This window comes from Octopus sinensis, linkage group LG23 (genome assembly GCF_006345805.1).
Source record: "Octopus sinensis linkage group LG23, ASM634580v1, whole genome shotgun sequence".
Lineage (NCBI taxonomy): Eukaryota > Metazoa > Mollusca > Cephalopoda > Octopoda > Octopodidae > Octopus > Octopus sinensis.
This window is the reverse complement of record NC_043019.1, coordinates 13,885,041-13,905,811: the sequence shown is the minus strand read 5'-3', so window position 1 is coordinate 13,905,811 and position 20,771 is coordinate 13,885,041. Positions and strand designations below refer to the sequence as shown.

General features: G+C 37.9%; 1 protein-coding gene across 1 annotated transcript in view; it reads right to left on the bottom strand.

Moving 5' to 3' along the window:
- Positions 1-7,896: 7,896 nt before the first annotated feature.
- Positions 7,897-20,771, bottom strand: part of LOC115223626 (epidermal retinol dehydrogenase 2) — a 36,540-nt gene continuing 23,665 nt past the window's right edge. Inside the window, exons 5-6 of the mRNA XM_029794294.2 lie at positions 12,389-12,514; positions 7,897-8,237 (exon numbers count right to left, since the gene is read on the bottom strand). Of these exons, the coding sequence (XP_029650154.1) occupies positions 7,970-8,237; positions 12,389-12,514 (394 nt within the window). The 3' untranslated portion in view covers positions 7,897-7,969. The remainder of the gene's footprint in view (positions 8,238-12,388; positions 12,515-20,771) is intronic.

The following is a 20,771-nucleotide window of genomic DNA, read 5'->3' as shown; positions in this document are numbered from 1 at the left end:
AGTTGTCTGTGTATATATGTGTGTGTTTATATACGTGCGTGTGTTTATATATACGTGTGTATGTATTTTTATGTGTGTGTGTGTGTGTGTTATGTATGTATGCATGCATGTATGCTTATATATATGCATACATGTGTGCGCATAAATACATATATGTGTGCGTATGCATATCCAAGCACACAACACACATACACACACGCAATGTACCACACATACATATATACATATGATAACACACAATACAGACATATACATACATATATATATATACATGTAAGGATAAGATCGTTAATTTAAGTTGAATAACGATCTTATCGGGTGGCCAGCATGGAAATAAAAACCTTCAAAGGTAATCATTATTACTAAAATCATAACTTAGGGCATCTACGAGATACCGCCTATATATATATATATATATATTACAGTCGTCACTTCAGTAACAACAGGTGCAAGTCAGGACCAGCATTGCTAGAAATAAGAGTCAAAAACAACTCTTAGTCGCGGCCAAACACTTCTCTTGTCAGTCATTAGACAAGTGCTTGCCCGTGGCTAACGCTTCTTTTGACTATCATTTCTAGCAATGCTGGTGCTCACTTGCACCCTTCGTTACTCAAGTGATGATTGTCCTTGTGTCCTTTGGTTGTAACTTGCGAGTAGCCACCTTAACAATGAGTATAGGTAAGTAGGTTGCTTACCAACCACATGGTTCCGGGTTCATTCCCACTGCGTGGTACCTTGGGCAAGTGTCTTCTACTATAGCCTGGGGCCGACCATATATATATATATATATGTAAGTATGTATGTATATATATATACATTATACATATATACATATATATACTTGCATATATATATGTATAATGTATATATATTATACATATATATGCATATATATATGTATATCACGTGATCACGTGACCGACCAGTCCATCAGATGTAGTTACACATCGCTGGTCACAATGCGTTCGCATTGTTTTAGCCTTCGAATGACGCCACCCCGCTGGCTAAGCGAGCAGGCCAACAGAAGAAAGAGTGGGAGAAAGAGTGGAGAAAGAGTACAACAGGGATCACCACCATCCCCTGCCGGAGCCTCGTGGAGCTTTTTAGGTGTTTTCGCTCAATAAACACTCACAACGTCCGGTCTGGGAATCGAAACCGCGATCCTGGATTAAACTCTGGATTAAACATCTGTGTCAGTACACACAATGTATTGTATATCACGTGTGTGTGTGTGTGTGTGTGGTGTGTGTGTGTGTGTGTGTACGGCATTTGTTTCCTTGTATTTTCGTGTACAAAAACGTGAGGTGCTCAATACCAACCTTTGCATCTGGTGCATTGTTTCTGTTACAACTGGGCGTTGATAAACTAGTTTATTTCCGCATTCCTAAAGATTTCACCAGATTGGCTGGCATTTGTTGTGAGAAAATAATCGGTTAACCAATAGAATTTATGCATATGCTCATATATATGTGTGTGTTTTTGTGTGTGTGTGTGTTGTGTATATATATATACATATATATATATATATATATATATATATATAATATATATATATATATATATATATATCGTGGCATGAGGGTTCCAGCTGATCCAAGCCTGCTCGGGAAATTAACGTGTAAGTGGCTGAGGACTCCACAGACACGTGTTCTCTTAACGAAGTTTTCGGGGAGATTCAGCGTGACACAGTGTGTGACAAGACTAGCCCTTCGAAATACAGGTACAACAGAAACAGAAACATGAAGAAAGAGTGAGAGAAAGTTGTGGTGAAAGAGTACAGCAGGGTTCTCCACCACCCCCTGCCGGAGCCTCGTGGAACTTTATATGTTTTTGTTCAATACTGACAACACCCTGCTCCAATGTTGTAATGGACACAGGTTCGTGTGTCACATAGCTAGCTAGAGGCGATATCCTCTTGGAGCTAATCAACGGCAGCATTCGTCCTATTTTCTGGACTGCCAGATTAGCTTGGCGATAACTATTATTAGCCAGTATTGCTGCCGTAGTCTCCTTTAGAGAGACTTAGAAATATTAATATTTCATATATGTTTAAATATACATATATGCGCCTAAATCTGCTATTGGTACAAGGCTTGACATTCTTGGGAAAGGCGGTTAGTACATACATACATACATACATACATACATACATACATACATACATACATACATATATGTATAGACTTATATATATATAATTTGTGTGTTTATATGTGTATGTGTGTATTTATGTATGTGTATGTCTATGTGTACCTTTGTTTTGATATCACGTAATAGTTGCAAACGAACATCACCATCATACAAGCGATGTTGTTTGCATCCGGTTTTCCCTGGAAAATAATATATCTTGTCATGGAGAATATAAACTTGCTTGGAAACAGATGAGGGCTCGCGACAGGAACGGCACCCGGTAATAGAAATTCTGCTCCAACGAATTCATCTGACCAATGCAAGCATGGAAAAGTGGATATACATATATACATATACAATGTGTGTGTGTGCGTATGTTTTTGTGTGTGTGTGTGTGTGTGTGTGTACGAAAACTTATATAGCACAAGATTGCGGAATGAGCTTCAGTCTTTTGCTCATCGGTCTATGATGTATTTCCAAACAAACTTGTGACCCGGATTAAAGGTTATATATGTATATCTGTTTTCTATGTTGTGTATGATGAGATCGCCCCTTTATGTTTACGTTATATTTCATTCTCAAATACTATATTCTCATACCTTTTACCACTTTAACTCATTCTGAATTCATTATTGAGCACATTCCGTACCCCAAAAAAATGGAATACCTTGTGTTCACATAAATTAAGATGTTCTCAGTAAAACACATTGCCTCCATTATCTACATATATACGTGTGTATGCATATATACATATAAATATGCGTGTGTGTACGTGTGTATAATATATATAATATATATATATATATATATTATATATATATATATATATATATATGGTGGTGTGTATGTATGCATATATATATGTATGTATGTATGTATATTATATATATGTATGTATATGTACATATATTATATATGTATGTATACATATGTGTATATATATATACATATGTATATACATATATGCATATATAAATATATATAATATATAGAATAATATATAGATATACAAACATACACGCAAACATTCACAACACACACACACACACACACACACACTCATGTACACGCTGAAACTGAAAGGGAAAAGAAAGTATAAGTAAAATATATATGTATACGCATGTGTGTGTATATATATGTATATATATTATACATATATATATATACATATGTATATATATGTATATGTATACATATATACACATTATATATGTGTGTATATATATATATATATATATATATATATATATATATATAATATATATATATACATGCATACATATATGCAATATAAAACACACACGCATTCAAGCACACGTTGAAACTTGCAAAATGAAAAAAGAAAAAACGAAAAACGAAAGTATATGTGAAATATATGATACAATATGAAAGGAAGAGATAAAAACAGTTGAGAGGAAATGTGTTTGTAAGTCACCTTTTAATATGTTAAATGACGAATGGCTGAATCTTTTCCATGTGTAAGTTTTATCTTTATTAGCAATGATAATATGGAGAGAGAAAAAAAAAATTTTATAATCATGCATCCCTGCGTTTGTTAGAAAGGAATCTTAGTTCCAAATTTATCTTCAAGCTCTGGCATGGTTCCAATTCGGAACCCTCTAAGACCTGGCATAGTTTTATTATGTAAGTCTCTGGTACTGACATCTTTTTCGTGTGTTAACCCTTAGCTACGGCCATACTTCGTTCACGTACCTCTTTAGCTTAACGTATCTTACACTCTTCCCAACCACTTAGGCTGGTATAAAACAGCACTTCAAATCTCCCTCAAACTATTGCGATGTACCTTGTTATAAGACACATACATGTCTAATAACTATGTTATGTATGCGCCTAGGAACTTGCGAAACCTGATGTAAAAGTGTTTGCGTTACTGTTGCATTTACTATTCAGCACACCAGGCCTCTGCCTTGAACAGAGCAATCGTCAGTTTACACCGCCTGATGAGAGAAGCCTTTCTTGAAACGAAACGTTCTGTAATGGAGGACTTGCTACGTGGTAGTAGCGTGCATATTTGCTTTCTATCGCATATCAAGACTTTCATGTTTTTTACGGTTACTCTTTCACTCTGCGGAATTGCGTTGCAGCCACAAATAGTTCGCAATTAGTCATAATCAATGCGAATATTGTCTGGAACACTTTGGGAACAAATATATCTTATTTGTAACCGAAGTCGTATTTATTATATATATATATATATATATAATATATATATATATATATATATATATATAGATATATATATATATATATATATATATATATATATATATATATATATACACATATATGTGTGTGAGTATGCATTTATACATGTTTGTGTTTGTGTTTGCGCATGCGTGTGAGGAAACGCTTGAGCTAGTGGTTAGGGAGTTAGACAATGATCGTAAAATTATGGCTTCGATTCCTGAACCGGGCGAAGCAAGGTTCAACTGATCATTTGTAGCTACTTAAATCTAAGAGATATTCTACTGTTCAAATATCATTACGGACATAACGTTATAGCAATGAGAGGATATGAACATCTGTCTGTTTGTCTGATATTGTATTGACACTTTTAGCATCTATCTGAGCTCTTTTTTATAAAGACGAATTATAGGACATTCAATTTTCCATTCGGAAGAGGAACGATTGGAAAAAGCAGTTCCCGCTCTTAAACTGGTGAGGAAGGGGAACCAAATGAGCAAATGAGTGAATGAGCGCCTTTCTTTTAATAGAACAGAATAGTTTGTAAAGGACAAATCTCTCTCACATTAGGGTGAAGCAGTGTTAAACCAGATAACACGCTTCGCTATCAATCCTTCTTTTCATCAAGTTGTCGCCCCTGCCAATATTTGGTTTAGTTAAACACTATTCAGCAATGCGTGCCTCTTCTCTATACAGGTACGGTTTTGATTCATTAAATTTATCGTGCTCGCTATAACAAGTATATCAACGCTTATTTTTCGTTTTCAATACTTTGCAGCGGGCGGGGTTCCACCAGATTTACTCATCCTTCAGACATTACCTGAAGGTAAGCAATTCATTCCGTAGCTGACTTTTGATATAAGAATGCATTCCGTGAGACCACGGGGCATCAATGTATTTTACTTATTTTTTACGTTCATTAATCCCATTTGCCTTTGGCTAGAATTAACTGTTGCTCCCATTTGACACGAATATAATCTCAATTAACGATAATTATCTTGATCATCTAATCAAATGTGTTTGCACTTACTTCCTCAATATCATATACAGTAATCCAATCCCTAGCCATATCGCGGATCACCTATCGCGCACTCAGTACATCGCGGTTTTTTGTCTGGCTAATACATGTAAACTTATATCGCAGACTCCTCAGTATATCGCGGGTTTCTGCGGCCGATAGATATTTATATTTTTCACCAATCGTGGGAGGTTTTGGAACGTAGCTCCCGCAATAATCGAGTGATTGCTGTATACAGAACGTGCGTATGCTTGTGTGTTTGTGTGTATTTGCGTGCCTCTAGTGTTAACAAGTGAAGACGCGTGGCTTAGTGGTTAGGGTATTCGGCTCACGATAGTAAGGTCGTTAGTTCGATTCCCGGCGGTACGTTGTGTCCTTGAGCAAGACACTTTATTTCACGTTGCTCCAGTCCACTCAGCTGGCAAAAATGAATAGTGGCTGTAATTTAAAGGGCCGGCCTTGCCACATTCTGTGTCACGCTGAATATCCCTGCGAACTACGTTAGAGGTACGCGTGTCTGTGGAGTATTCAGCCACTTGCATGTTAATTTCATGAGCAGACTATTCCGTTGATCGGACCAACTGGAACCCTCGTCGTCATAACCGACGGAGCACCAGGCCACTTATGTAATGTAAAGATTTGCATGAATAGCAAACAGGTAGACTCCTCACAGTAGCTACATATCGTGGAGCTCGTCATTTTAACCCTCGGACAGACTGCTTCACAAAGACAGAGAGGATACGAACCTCTGACCTGTTGTCCGATATTTTGTTGACACTCAACATCACGGCGCTTCGTGTAAAGACGAATGAGAGCAGATACAATTTGCCATTCTGCGGAGAGACGATTAGAAACAGTAGTACAGTCGTTTAAGCTGTGTCTCTTGTATTTACACGAATAGCAGACTGCCACACTCCTCAAAGCAGCAACATATGTTAGGCCTGATCATATGTGAGATTCTTTCCTGAGAAGCACACATATTTACCATAAAAAAGAATGCTTCACAAATTCAGGGTTTCTTCTTCGGAACGCAAGAAAATATTTCAGTTCCTTATAACTACCAACTTTCCTCAACGCTTACGCTAGATCTCATCACACGTGAGAATCTTTCCTGGCGAGCACATCTCTTCACCACAGGACAGAATGATTCACAAATTCAGGCCTTTATCTTCGATGTGCCAGAAAATACTCCGTCCTTCCTACAACCACAAGGCACTATAGCTTGCACTACTCAGAACCAGCTGGTCTCGTGTCACCTCCACTCAGGCACACTTTACTAATATCTGTGTAAAAAAAGTCTCGGCGATCTTTGGGGACTCGAACCTGGGAAGAGCATGGTACACCTCCTTAGATCTTTGTGTTAGTATGTTTGCGTGTCTGTACACGTGCGTTTATTATAATTATTATCATCATTATTTATTCATTAGACGCACACTAAACAACGATGATTAAAATTATCATTACTTAATGTGTTGATTAATTACTTCCAGCTTGACAAAGCTTTGCACACATGAGCAAATTTATTATTTGTTATTTAAATATGAGAACAATTCTTAATGAGCTATGAACAACTTGCTCGGTGTCTGTAACTGATGAAGCGTAACAACACAGAAACACGTCGTTCATGACCCAGTTTCCACACACACATTTGAGAACTAAGGTCGATACAATCGACTAGACCCTTCCTCAAATTCCATGCCTTGCACCGATATAAGAAATTAATATTAATGTCGCTATTGGTCGTAGTGGCTTTTGCCATTTCATCGTTTCGGAATCGATTAGATGAAAGTACCAATTACATAGAAAGGTCGATGTATCGACTAACACTGGCCCATTAAAATTGCTGGTTTTGTGCCAAAACTTGAAATCATTATTATCATTATTATTGTTGTTGTTGTTGTTGTCATCGTTCATTATCATCATATCTATTGACTTAGCAGATGCTGGGCCCTATTTTTGGCATAAAATGACTTTAAAATTAACCTGTTGCTTCTCCATCTTTGAAACGTAAGTTAAATATCTGTAAAGCAAAAAACAAGAGTTTTTATCTTTTTTTTTCTGCCCTAATACGAAGACGTTCATTTAGGAGGAAACGTCCATCATGTCTTTTGTGTTTGTTTGGTTTTTTTTTGGGTTTTTTTTGCTTGTTGTTTTGTTGGATAATTTATTTTTTATCAGTCTCCTTCTCCAATTCTTAGGAGAATGTCCGCTGTTCAATCAACACAACACACACTCTCTCTCTCTCTCTCTCTCTCTTTCTCTCTCATTCTTGCTCTCTCTCTCTCTCTCTCTCTCTCTCTCTCCCACTCTCTCATTCACACACACACACACACACACACACTTCTTTCTCAGCTTCTCAGACCAGCGGAGCCAATTTTTTTCATTTTTCTCAATTTCCGTCAAACCTGATCGTCTCAGATTAAAGATTATCTAGAAGCCACAATAAGACATTTTTTCTTATATATATATTTTTTGTTTTTGTCATTTTTATCTCAAGTTTTATCTCAGTCTCGTCATAGTTTTATTGACTCTTAAACTTTTGTTTTTATTTTGTTTTTCGATTTTTTATAAGTTTCTCTTATTTCATTTTTTTTTCTTTTTTCGATATTTTCATGTTTAGTTGCCTACAACTGTGTCAGACATTTTAACTGATTTCGTAACTTCGTATAAGTCTTCGTTGTTGCTGCTGTTGTTGTTTAGTTTTATTGATGATAACATTGGTAATAGTGATGAGGGTGCAGGTGAAGGTGAGGGCGGAACCGATACTCTTGCTGAGACGTGCATCGATTTCTTTTTCTCCAGCGATCGACCACGAAATTCGTCCATCAAATGTGAGCTCCCGGTGAACTTCAGTAGCAACGACCAACACTTCACGGGAATAATTCTGAAAAGAGATATCAGACAAAATATAACAGATAGATAGACAGACAGATAGGTATATAGATAGATGGATAGATGGACAGACAGACAGATAGATGGATGGATGCACTGACAGACAAATAGATAGATAGATAGATAGATAGAGAGAGAGAGAGAGAGAGAGAGACAGAGAGTTAGATAGATATATAGATGGATAAATAGATAGATGGATGGATGGGTGGATGGATGGATGGATGGGTGGATGGGTGGATGGGTGGGTGGATGGATGGATGGGTGGATGGGTGGATGGGTGGGTGGATGGATGGATGGATGGATGGATGGATGGATGGATGGATAGATAGATAGATAGATAGATAGATAGATAGATAGATAGATAGATAGATAGATAGATAGATAATATGAGACATCAAACGGGTCCCCTGTTAAGCCCTTTACTCTTGTAAGCTGAAAAGCGACAACATAAATGTTGGTCTCACGAAAAAAAAGTGCCATTATAGTATTAGGAAGGACATCCAGCCGTAGCAGCCAAAGCAGAGACTGGGGAAGGACGCAGTTTTATGACTTGGAGCCTACTGAACCGTCCAACCCATGCCAACTTACAAAATGGGACGTTAAATGATGAAGATGATGATATATAAGTGTGAAAGTATATGATCTTATGTGTACGCATAGCTCAGTGGTTAGAGCGTCGGGCTCACAATCATGAGGTAGTGAGTTCGATTCTCAGACTTGGCTGTGTGTTGTGTTCTTGAGCAAGACACTTTATTTCACGTTGCTCCAGTTAACTCGGCTGCAGAAATGAGTTGCAACGTCACTGGTGCCAAGCTGTGTCGGCCCCTTTGCCTTTCTCTTGCATAACATCGATGGCATGTGGGGTGGGGGAGACTGGGAGACATGGGTGACCGCTGGCCTTCCATAAAACTACCTTGCCCAGACATGTGGTTCGGGTGAGGTGGGGTGGGGAATTTTCTAGGTTCAATATCATGGCCCTTTACCCTTTACACACACACACACACATATATATATATACATGTGTATGAATACATACATACTATATATCAACATGTGTGTATAGTAATCGTATGTATATATTTACACACACACACACACTCTCACACCACACACACACATATATATATTATTCAAAGAAATTCCAACTCTGGTTGAAACACTCCCGTCACACCCTGGGACCTTGAAGACTGCTTAAATGCAAGAAAGTATACTAGTCCCCTAATATTTGATATTCAATATTTCATCTATTCAATAAGACAATCAATACTTCATTTCATTTTACTATATATATATATTATTTACACTATATATTCTATATTCTACATTAATATTATAAAGAATATAAATAAAACATAGAAAACAGACAGAGTTGGAATTTCTTTGAATAATATATATCCCTCTATATACAATCATACAAACCCCTTTATATACTATATTATATATATATATATATATATATATATATATATATATATTATATATAGGTAGGTATCTATAACAAATATATATTCATATGCATATATATTTACACATTATATCTATATCTATCTATCTATATTATATATATATATATATATATGTGTGTGTGGGTGTGTAGTGTGTGTTGTGTTGTGTGTGTTGTGTGTGTAATATACACTGATACACGCACACACTCACCATATTATTATATAATATATATACCCATATTATTATTATACATATATTATATATATACATATGATATATATACATATATATATATTATACTATATATATTAATATATATATATATATATATTATATATATATATATATATATATTATATATATACTATATAGAATATATATATATATATATATATATATATATATTTGTATGAAACATTACAAACGCTTTTGATCCAAGCGTTTTTTGCACTACTCAAATACTCAAAATAAAAAACAACATAAGTTTTATTATTTTTATATATATATATATATATATATCACGTATTTCCCTTTCCCATTTCTCACCCATATTGTATTGCCGCATACAAATTTTCACACGTCCATTGTAGCTCGGCTTCAAAACCAAAACATGTTGTTATTGACACATAACAACCGTAAAACGTCAATAGAAAACGTTATGGTAAACTAACAGAAAACTCCCAGTGTAAACAAAGGTACTCGCTGTGGAAATATTCCCATTATGAACAAAGGGAACCATAATAGGCAAAAAATATAGGAGATTGTTGAAATGGCTTTTATCGGAGAGGGCGGGGTGGGTCGGTGGCCTTTTTTATCTTGTTTTGTTTTATTTTTGTTTTCTTCTTTTTATGAAATCATATTTTTAATGATGTTTATAAAAGAGAAACGTTCTCAGTGTGTGTGTGTATATACATATAACATACATATGTATATGTATATATATGTGTGCGTGTGTGAGTGTGTGTGTGTGTATGAGTGTGTGTGTGTGTGTGTAGAGAGAGAGAGAGAGTGATACACAGACATATATGTATGCCTGTATGTGTGTGTAAATGTGTCTATATGTGTGTGTGAATGTGTCTCTATATATATATATGCGTATATGCACCTATTTCTATGCGCGCGTGTGTATGTGTATGTGTGTGTGTGTCCGTGTGTGTGTGTGTTATATTTTACTAACTTGAAAATTCCATCGAACAACCGAGTTTGTACAGTACCAGAAAACCAGCTGAAGGCCGGTTAGAACGATCAAAGTATAATACGCAGAGGATTTTTAGGGGGCTGTACCTCTGAAAAACCTAAACCTTGTGTATAATACGCGCCCCTTCTCTAACTTGAGTCAAGGAGGTCTATATAACGTCCTTGGTTTGTAAAACTGTATACGGTAACGTCCTTAATTATTATTGTATATATAACATAATGCAAATGTGTATACGCTGGGGATTTTTAGGGGGCTGTACCTCTGAAAAACCTAAACCTTATGTATAATACGCGCCCCTTCTCTAACTTGAGTCAAGGAGGTCTATATAACGTCCTTGGTTTGTAAAACTGTATACGGTAACGTCCTTAATTATTATTGGATATATAACATAATGCAAATGTGTATACGCTGGGGATTTTTAGGGGGCTGTACCTCTGAAAAACCTAAACCTTGTGTATAATACGCGCCCCTTCTCTAACTTGAGTCAAGGAGGTCTATATAACATCCTTGGTTTGTAAAAATGTATATGGTAACGTCCTTAATTATTATTGTATATATAACATAATGCAAATGTGTATACGCTGGGGATTTTTAGGGGGCTGTACCTCTGAAAAACCTAAACCTTGTGTATAATACGCGCCCCTTCTCTAACTTGAGTCAAGGAGGTCTATATAACATCCTTGGTTTGTAAAAATGTATATGGTAACGTCCTTTATTATTATTGTATATAAAGCATAATGCAAACGTGTAGCTTTTTTGTGTATTTTGTTTGTAGAAAATAAAGAAATAACCGTAATAATGTTTAATAAATGTTGCTTACTACAAGTTATGGATGATTCTTTTATGACTTCATCGCTTTCAGGCTTAGCTTAAGGTATTTTCGCGCCCAACATCACAAAATGCGTCTTAATAAACATTGCCGGACAGCAAATAAAGATTCGAACATTGCTTAGAAAATAATTTTCATTTTTAACCTCGTATATAGTACGCACTAAGGATTTTGACCTTTAAATTTTGGGGGGAAATGCGGGTTATACTCAAGGATTTACGGTATGTGTTTTATAGTGAAAACAAAATTTCCATTCAAATGGCAATTATCGGACGGTTTCTGGGCGTTTTATCGTAGTGGAAACGCGACCTTTGTCGCAAAAAGGCATACGAATATTTTGATTGAAAAATTTACTATATTTTGTACATATGACTATATAAGCCTGCGGGCACAATAAAATGGGCTCGCGTTCGCAATTGCTCCTGCGGGCGGGGTTTTCCCCGCCCCTGCTCTAGAAGAAACAAGCAAACCTTCTTCAAATTACAGTCTACTGCTTTTTTTTTATAGAAAAGGGAACATATAGAATCTCTAGACCGAGATACGCTGGGCGCGAACAGACAAGATGGCCACGGTTGAAATCTATTTGATCAGGAGCTGATCTGGGGATTAAACAACAAAAATAACTGCAATAATTCAGTCGGGAATAGAAAACAAAAAATGAAAAACTTACCCTTTTACGGCCGAAATGAAATAAATGATGCGTGGAACATAGAGAACTTCCTGGTTGCACAAAACAGCCTCAATTATTTTCTCAGCGACGAACTCAGTTTCCAGAACAGGAAGGATGGAAGGAAACCTGGAAAATACAAAACCGCAGTCGTCATCGCAATCATCATCAACATTGTCATCAATACCTATTTCTTTACTACCCACAAGGGGCTAAACACAGAGGGGACAAACAAGGACAGACAAACGGATCAAGTCGATTATATCGACCCCAGTGCGTAACTGGTACTTATTTAATCGACACCGAAAGGATGAAAGGCAAAGTCGACCTCGGCGGAATTTGAACTCAGAACGTAACGGCAGACGAAATACTGCTAAGCATTTCGCCCGACGTGCTAACGTTTCTGCCAGCTCGCCACCTTGTCATCAATACCAACAGCAGCAACAGTAGCAACAACAACAACAACAACAGCAGTGGAGGCGCAATGGCCCAGTGGTTAGGGCAGCGGACTCGCGGTCGTAGGATCGCGGTTTCGATTCCCAGACCGGGCATTGTGAATGTTTATTGAGCGAAAACACCTAAAAGCTCCACGATGCTCCGGCGGGGGTGGTGGTGAACCCCCGCTGCACTCTTTCACCACAATTTACCCTCGCTCTTTCTTCTTACTTCTGTCACAAAGCAGAGGAACCGTAGTGTAACCCACTATGGGGTGGTAAAACTTTCAGACCCTAGTCTAGATTGCGAATCCTCTGTACCCCAGGATGGTTAAGAAGAAGAAGAAGAAGAAGAAGAAGAAGAAGAAGAAGAAGACAACAACAACAACCACAGTAACAGCATTTATATTGTCATTACAATCAAACGATGGTGCCTCTACACAGACGATCGACCTTCTAGAAGCAGCAACCCAATCTCCCTCAAATCACATCCCTTAGTGTTTTAATGAAATAAGCCACATTATATAATCCTTTCAGCTATAGGTACAAGGCCTGAAATTTTGGGGGTAGGGGCCAGTCGATTACATTGACCCCAGCACTCAACTGATACTTAATTTATCGACCTCGAAAGGATGAATGGCAAAGTCGACCTCGGCGGAATTTGAGCTCAGAACGTAAGGACAGGCGAAAAGCTGTTCAGCATTTTTTTTTGTTGCTGCGAGCGCGCCGCCTCAACCACATTAAATAATGCATTGGAGCACTCCGTCGGTTACGACGACGAGGGTCCCAGCTGATACGATCAACGGAACAGCCTGCTCATGAAATTTACGTGCAAGTGGCTGAGTACTCCACAGACACGCGTACCCCTAACATAGTTCGCAGGGAGATTCAGCGTGACACAAAGTGTGACATGGTTGGCCCTTTGAAATACAGGTACATCTCATTTTTGCCAGCTGAGTGGACTGGAGCAACGTGAAATAAAGTGTCTTGCTCAAGGACACAACGCGTCGCCAAGAATCGAACTCACGACCTTACAATCGTGAGTCGAATGCCCCTAACCACTAAGCCACGCGCCCTCACATTAAATAATGTAGCCAGTGACTAATAACAAGGTGTGGTGGCTACAAGTTGAACGCGTCTAAGAATAGCTGCACCAGATTAGACCAGGCCATGGGCTAAATAACAATGACAATATTCTCAATAACATCATCATCATCATCATCGGCTTTTTGATTACAAAGCTCGCACTTTCGAATAAAAACACTATTGCATAAGTGCACAACACTCAGCTACCAACCCCCAACCCCCCGCGTCCTTGTAAATACAGTGACTCAGCAATTAACCGTTGGAGGCCCGTGACAAGCGACACCTTAATAATACACAAAATGAATAAATATGTTACTATATTAATCTTCCTGATATATTGTGACTATTACCTCATTATGACTAAGCAGGATCGATGGTACAGTAAAGGCGTTGTTCTTGGCCTTGTGTTATTAACCATGTATAGATTGCTGGTGTTGGGGGTAGTGTGTTCGCGGCGATGCTTGCTTGCTTGCTTGCTTCAGTAATCATTGCGCTCAAGGTTGTTGCTCTAGTTTTCGCTCTCAGTGTACACAAACCACTTGCAGAACGAGGAGAAAGTGGTTGGTTGCGAGTGGTTGGGTAAAGACAGTGAGCGAAGCAAGCGAAAACGAGGACATAGAGGGAAAGCATGTGATGAGACGGGGTGGGGAGATAATAGTTTGGTATGAGAAAGAGTAGAAGTTTGTGATAAGGGCAATATTAGACAGCTTTTGGGCCGAAAGAATCGATGGAAATCGGAAGGAAAACAGAGGTGGAAATTTAGAGAAGCGGGATGCAATTTATTGGTAAGAAATAAAAAGAATCAGGGGTGAGAAATATATGCACACACGGGCAGACATCCTATGAAACGCAGAAAGAAATAATTTATATATGTATTATATGTGGAGGCACGTGGCCTTGTTGTTAGAGCAACGTCATGCGCTGTTTATCTTGATATGAGATCACCATGTTGCGCACATATGGTTGTGATGCATGTGCCTGGTGACCCTTATCAGACGGGTAGTCATGAGGGGTATACTGGGCTTCGTATATTTTACCCCAGGCGAGCTGGCAGAAACGTTGGCACGCCGGGCGAAATGCTTAGCCGTATTTCGTCTGCCGTTACGCTGTGAGTTCAAATTCCGCCGAGGTCGACTTTGCCTTTCATCCTTTCGGGGTCGATAAATTAAGTACCAGTTACGCACTGGGGTCGATGTAATTGACTTAATACCTATGTCTGTCCTTGTTTGTCCCCTCTGTGTTTAGCCCCTTGTGAGTAGTAAAGAAATACGTATATTTTACCCCAGTGTCACTTTGATGGCATGCACTGCTCTCTCACTCACTCAATAATAATCATAATAATAATAATAATAATCTTTTCTACTATAGGTAAAAGGCCTGAAATTTGGTGGAGGAAGGTCTAGTCGAATACATCAACCCCAGTGTTTCACTGGTACGTAATTTATCGACCCCGAAATGATGAAAGGCAAAGTCGACCTCCGTCGAATCTGAACCCAGAACGTAAAGACGGACGAAATGCCGCAAAAGATTTTGCGCGCCGTGCTAACACCTCAGCCAGCTTACCGCCTTACCATCTTTGAATAATAGTCTAAATAGCGGTTATATCTGTAAGTCGCTGTCATGTTTTGCTGCGCAGCCACGCCAGCGATTTCATAAAATATTAGTCGGAAGAAAAGCCAACAATCAAATAAAGACGTTTTTATTGTTTTCACCTCAATAGCTTACTCAAACGATTTCAGTAAAACTTTATGAACTTTTCCTCGAGTCTATTTCTCTTTAGATCCAATCATTCAAGTTGTTTTCAATGAAAATCAAATTATTATTCTAATAAAAGTCTATATTGTAATATATGGCATGTATGTTATACCGATGCATTTATTAAATGGCGTTTTGTACCGTCAATTTTGATGGCACGTGCGTACTCACACACACAATCACATACACGCACACATACACACACATGTACACACACATAAACAAATACAAACACACACACACACATGCGTTTGTGAAATATAGTAAATAGGGGTATTTTACACAAGTGCAATATATATATATATATATTATATATATATATAATATATATATATATATATATAATATACATATGTATGTATGTATGTATATATCAATATATGTATATATATGTATATATATATATGTAATATATATGTATATATATATATATATATATATATATATATATATATATGTATGTATGTATGTATTACATGTATGTATGTATGTATGTATATATATTTATATATATGTATGTATGTATGTATGTATGTATGTATGTATGTATGTATATATATTTATATATATGTATGTATGTATGTATGTATGTATGTATGTATGTATATATATTTATATATATGTATGTATGTATGTATGTATGTATGTATGTATGTATATATATGTATATATATGTGTGTGTGTGGTGTGTGTGTGTGTGTGTGTGTGTGTGGAGGCGCTTGGCTTAGTGGTTAGGGTGTCAGCATCCTGATCGTATGTATGATTGTGACTTCATTCCACGTTGCTCCAGTCCACTCAGCTTGCAAAAATGAGTAACGCTGCGATGGACTGGCGTCGCGTCCAGCTGGGGAACACATACGCCACGGAAACCGGGAAACCGGCCCATGAGCCTGGCTAGGCTTTAAAAGGTGCATTTATTTATATATATATATATTATTATATATATATATATATAATATATATATATACGTATCAGGTTATCGACCAGACTACTTGGATGTAATACGTCGCTGGTCACAATGCGCTTTGCATCGTTTTAGCTTTCAAATGATGCCACCCCGCTGGCTGGGCGAGCAGGCCAACATCCACCCCTACCCTCCTCCACCCTGACTGGAAGGCTAATCCGTCGCATGGTGACCCATTTGCAGCTGTGTGGACTGGGGCAACGGGAAATGAAGTGGCTCATTTCCCGGTCCGGGAATCGAAATACTGGCAACTAAACAAACTAGATCCATTGACTGTTACTTATTTCATCGACCCTGGAAGGATGAAAGGCAAAGTCGACCTCGGCAGAATTTGAACTCAGAACGTAGCAGCAGACGAAATACTGCTAAGCATTTCGCCAGATGTACTAACGATTCTGCCAGCTCGCCGCATTTGGCTTGGTATTAATAATGGAAAAATACATATTGGATAATGTAGGCCTTCCTCTGCCGACACAGTCTGGGTGGCCATGGATGGGACGGGCATACTTTTGATCATAGACATGCTTAATGATAGCTGACCGAAGCCTAAACAAATATACTATCAGAAAAAATTCTAGAATATATTTGTGAGTGTGTGTGTGTGTGTGTATGTTTATGTGTATGTGTGTGTGTGTCACGCATGCATACACACACGTGCACACGTTTTCACCTTATGTTTTCACAACCCATAACACACACGCACACACACACACACATACACACATCCATATAGATACTTACATAGAGATAGACTCATATAAGCATACATACAGAATCTATATTACCACACAGTCAGCCAAGCCGCTTTCTTTCCAACCTCTCTCTCTCGCTCTCCCTCTCTTTCACTCACTCTCTCTCTCACTCTCTCTCTCTCTCTCTCTCCTCTCTCTCTCTCTCTCTCTCTCTCTCTCTCTCTCTCTCTCTCTCCATCTGCTACTCAAGCTTCGCACAAAAATAAAAATAACAAACGTTGTGATAACATCCTCCCTCTACCCCCTTGAGAAGTCCCGGGTACATCCATGTTATCATTTCTTACCCCCTCTTCACCCCTCCTCCATCTTTCATCTCATGCCTCCTCACCAATTTCTTCACTCTCTCATCTTTAAATTAATAGCATTGCCTCCTTAACAAAACACATACACACGTACGTATAGAGCATAAACAAATGACTATGTGTGTGTAACTGGAGGGTGCGTTTATATGCATATATATATATAGGTAGTTTGGTAGTGGCAGCTAGATATATGCACAAGGATATACATCAATCATTTCTGCTGTCTCTCTCATAAATATATAACAAAAACAAAAGTGCTCTATAGCAATGGAAAATTAGATAAATATATGTATGACATGATATAGTCCTTTAAAGTTAATACAATGTTACTTTTCAATTTTTCTGCTTTGCTGAAATTACGCAAGAGATTTTAAAATACTGTATTCGCGAAAGTAATCAGTAGAGATTACAATACACACATAAAATATTTACAAGTACAACCAATATGTGTGTGCGTGCATATTTGTCTATATGCGCATGTATACATATATATATATATATGTATATTGTGAATATATATAGGTGTGTGGTGTATGTTTATATTTTCTGTGTGTATATATGGGTGTATTTAATTATATATACATGTGTGTATATGCGTATCTATGTATATATATATATATATATATATATATATATTATATATATATATAATATATATATATATATATATATACGCATGTAGCGCTGAATCGCTGCATGGACCAGACTACTGGAAGGTATACATTATTGGTCACAATGCGCTTCGTGTTGTTTTAGCTTTCGAATGATGCCACCCTGGTGGCTAGGCTCCTGAGTGCCAAGTGACCCCTAAACGCAATGCCAGTCAGTTGCAGTTTTACCCCTTTGCTGCTGAATGGATTGGAGCAACTTGAAATGAAGTAGTTTGTTCACGATTTTGTGATCGCGAGTGCATTCTCCCTAGACACTAGGCCATACACACACACATCTATAAACACAGAAACACATAAATACATACACGGAGACCATATATATATATATATACACGCTCACACATAAAGGCACATATGGAGAATGAAACGTGTACGATGCTGTAGCTTGGCAACTGAAAGAAAATTATATTGACAATTTGAATCTCAACTGATCCGTTGTTAAGCGGAGTATATCATTCTGGAACGGAACTGAACAATGTGAATTATGTATAGCTGAGTAATATCACATCCTAATAAAAATTACGATCTCATTTAAAAAGTAGAGATATTCGCAAAAGTTCACCACATGAGTAAAGTTTGGTTATACAAAATATAAAAGAGACATAACAGAAGATTAAGGTAAACGTTGTAAACATTAAAATCAGACAAAAGTGACCGCAAAAAGATGTTAAAGACTTTTTCAATAAAGCTCTACGCGTAAAACGGACGTTAGTTAATAATAGGCCGCTTCGCTTCATGCCCTTGCTTGATAAAGCTGGGTTCATCGCAGATTAGTGGTCCCAGAGACGTTATCATGTGTATATCCGAGCATGTCCACCAGTGTTCTCTATCGCTGGCAGTCCTGTGCCAGTCCCTCAGCATCCTCTAAAGTAACGATGAGTTTCTGGAGATCTTTCCCAATCACGTACAACCATTTGTTACAGGGCCTGACATGAGGCCACTTCCAGTCTGCAGCTACTGCGTCGAATGAGATCAAAGCCCTGGTAGGATGATCTAGCGGGATATAGAGGACATGTCCGTACCAGTGCATGCGATGTCCTTCGTTGGGAAGGTGATAGTACAATCAGATGTTCTCGATGGTTCTCAAGGCTCTGCTAAGGAAGTCATCGATCCTCTTTGCCAGGAGCTTCAAGAGAGGCTACGTTAATAAATTTGTAGACACCGTCTTGTAAAAATACAAAACCGGATTCACACACGCTAATAAATGAGATGCAACACTCACTAAAAACACACGGACTGCATATATCGTTTACGATAAGAACCAGATGCTCAGTGGTTTTAAAATGGATGAATATATCACTTTAAAATAAACTCACAAAGCCACGCCTAACCACAAACTCATAAATAAATATATATTACTCTAACACCAACATGAAAAAAATATCCTTATTAAGATAAAAAAACCCACAAAACTAGCAGACCACAGGACGTATTTCAGACAACCGATGAAAAATACAAATTTCAACGTAAATAGGATATCTGGGTAAGTGCCTGATATATCTGGGTAAGTACAATATGATATATCTGGGTAAGTGCAATATGATATATCTGGGTAAGTGCAGTATGATATCTGGGTAAGTAACGGAAAATAAACAAACTTTAGACCAGTTCGAATAGGTCTGAGATATATTTGGAACTGTAAAGTGCTTTTTTTACAAAAGTTTGCCGTCGAGAAAAATATACTCGTTTAAGTACTAAAGATGCCTGAACATTTCAGTCAGCATAAGACACCCTCTATGGATTGGTGATGGTGGTGGTAGTGGTGGTGGGTGGTTTTGGTGGTGGTGATGGTGGTGTTGGTGGTGGCGGTGGTGGTGGTGGTGGTGGTGGTTTTAGTGGTGGTGGTGGTGGTGGTGGTGGTGGTGGTGGTGGTGGTGGTGGTTTTGGTGGTGGTGGTGGTGGTGGTGGTGGTGGTTTTGGTGGTGGTTTTGGTGGTGGTGGTGGTGGTGGTGGTGGAGGTGGTGGTGGTGGTGGTGTTTTGGTGGTGGTGGTGGTGGTTTTGGTGGTGGTGGTGGCGGTGGTGGTGGTGGTGGTGGTGGAGGTTGTGGAGGTGGTGGTGGTGGTGGTGGTGGTGGTGGTGGATGATGGTGGTGCTTTGTAAACTTCAAGACTCCGACAGACAATGGATCTGTTCGGTTGCAATTACAGGTATCGTATATTTTCAATTTTGTTCTAATCGTTTTCAAATTTAGTTATACCGATTTAGTTTTGCATGTTAATTATGAAAATGAAATTCATTTTTGACATGAACCGATAAATAAAAAGTTAACAGCTTTTAAAATCAGCAAATATGGGGTGATAATTTTAGCCAATCGAAAGCCACAATTATACACATGACCGTAAATCTCACATTGGTGTCTCTGTTTCCATAGTAACAAGTTGAGACTTTCACCATCACAAGTTTTGACGAGCGGTATCATT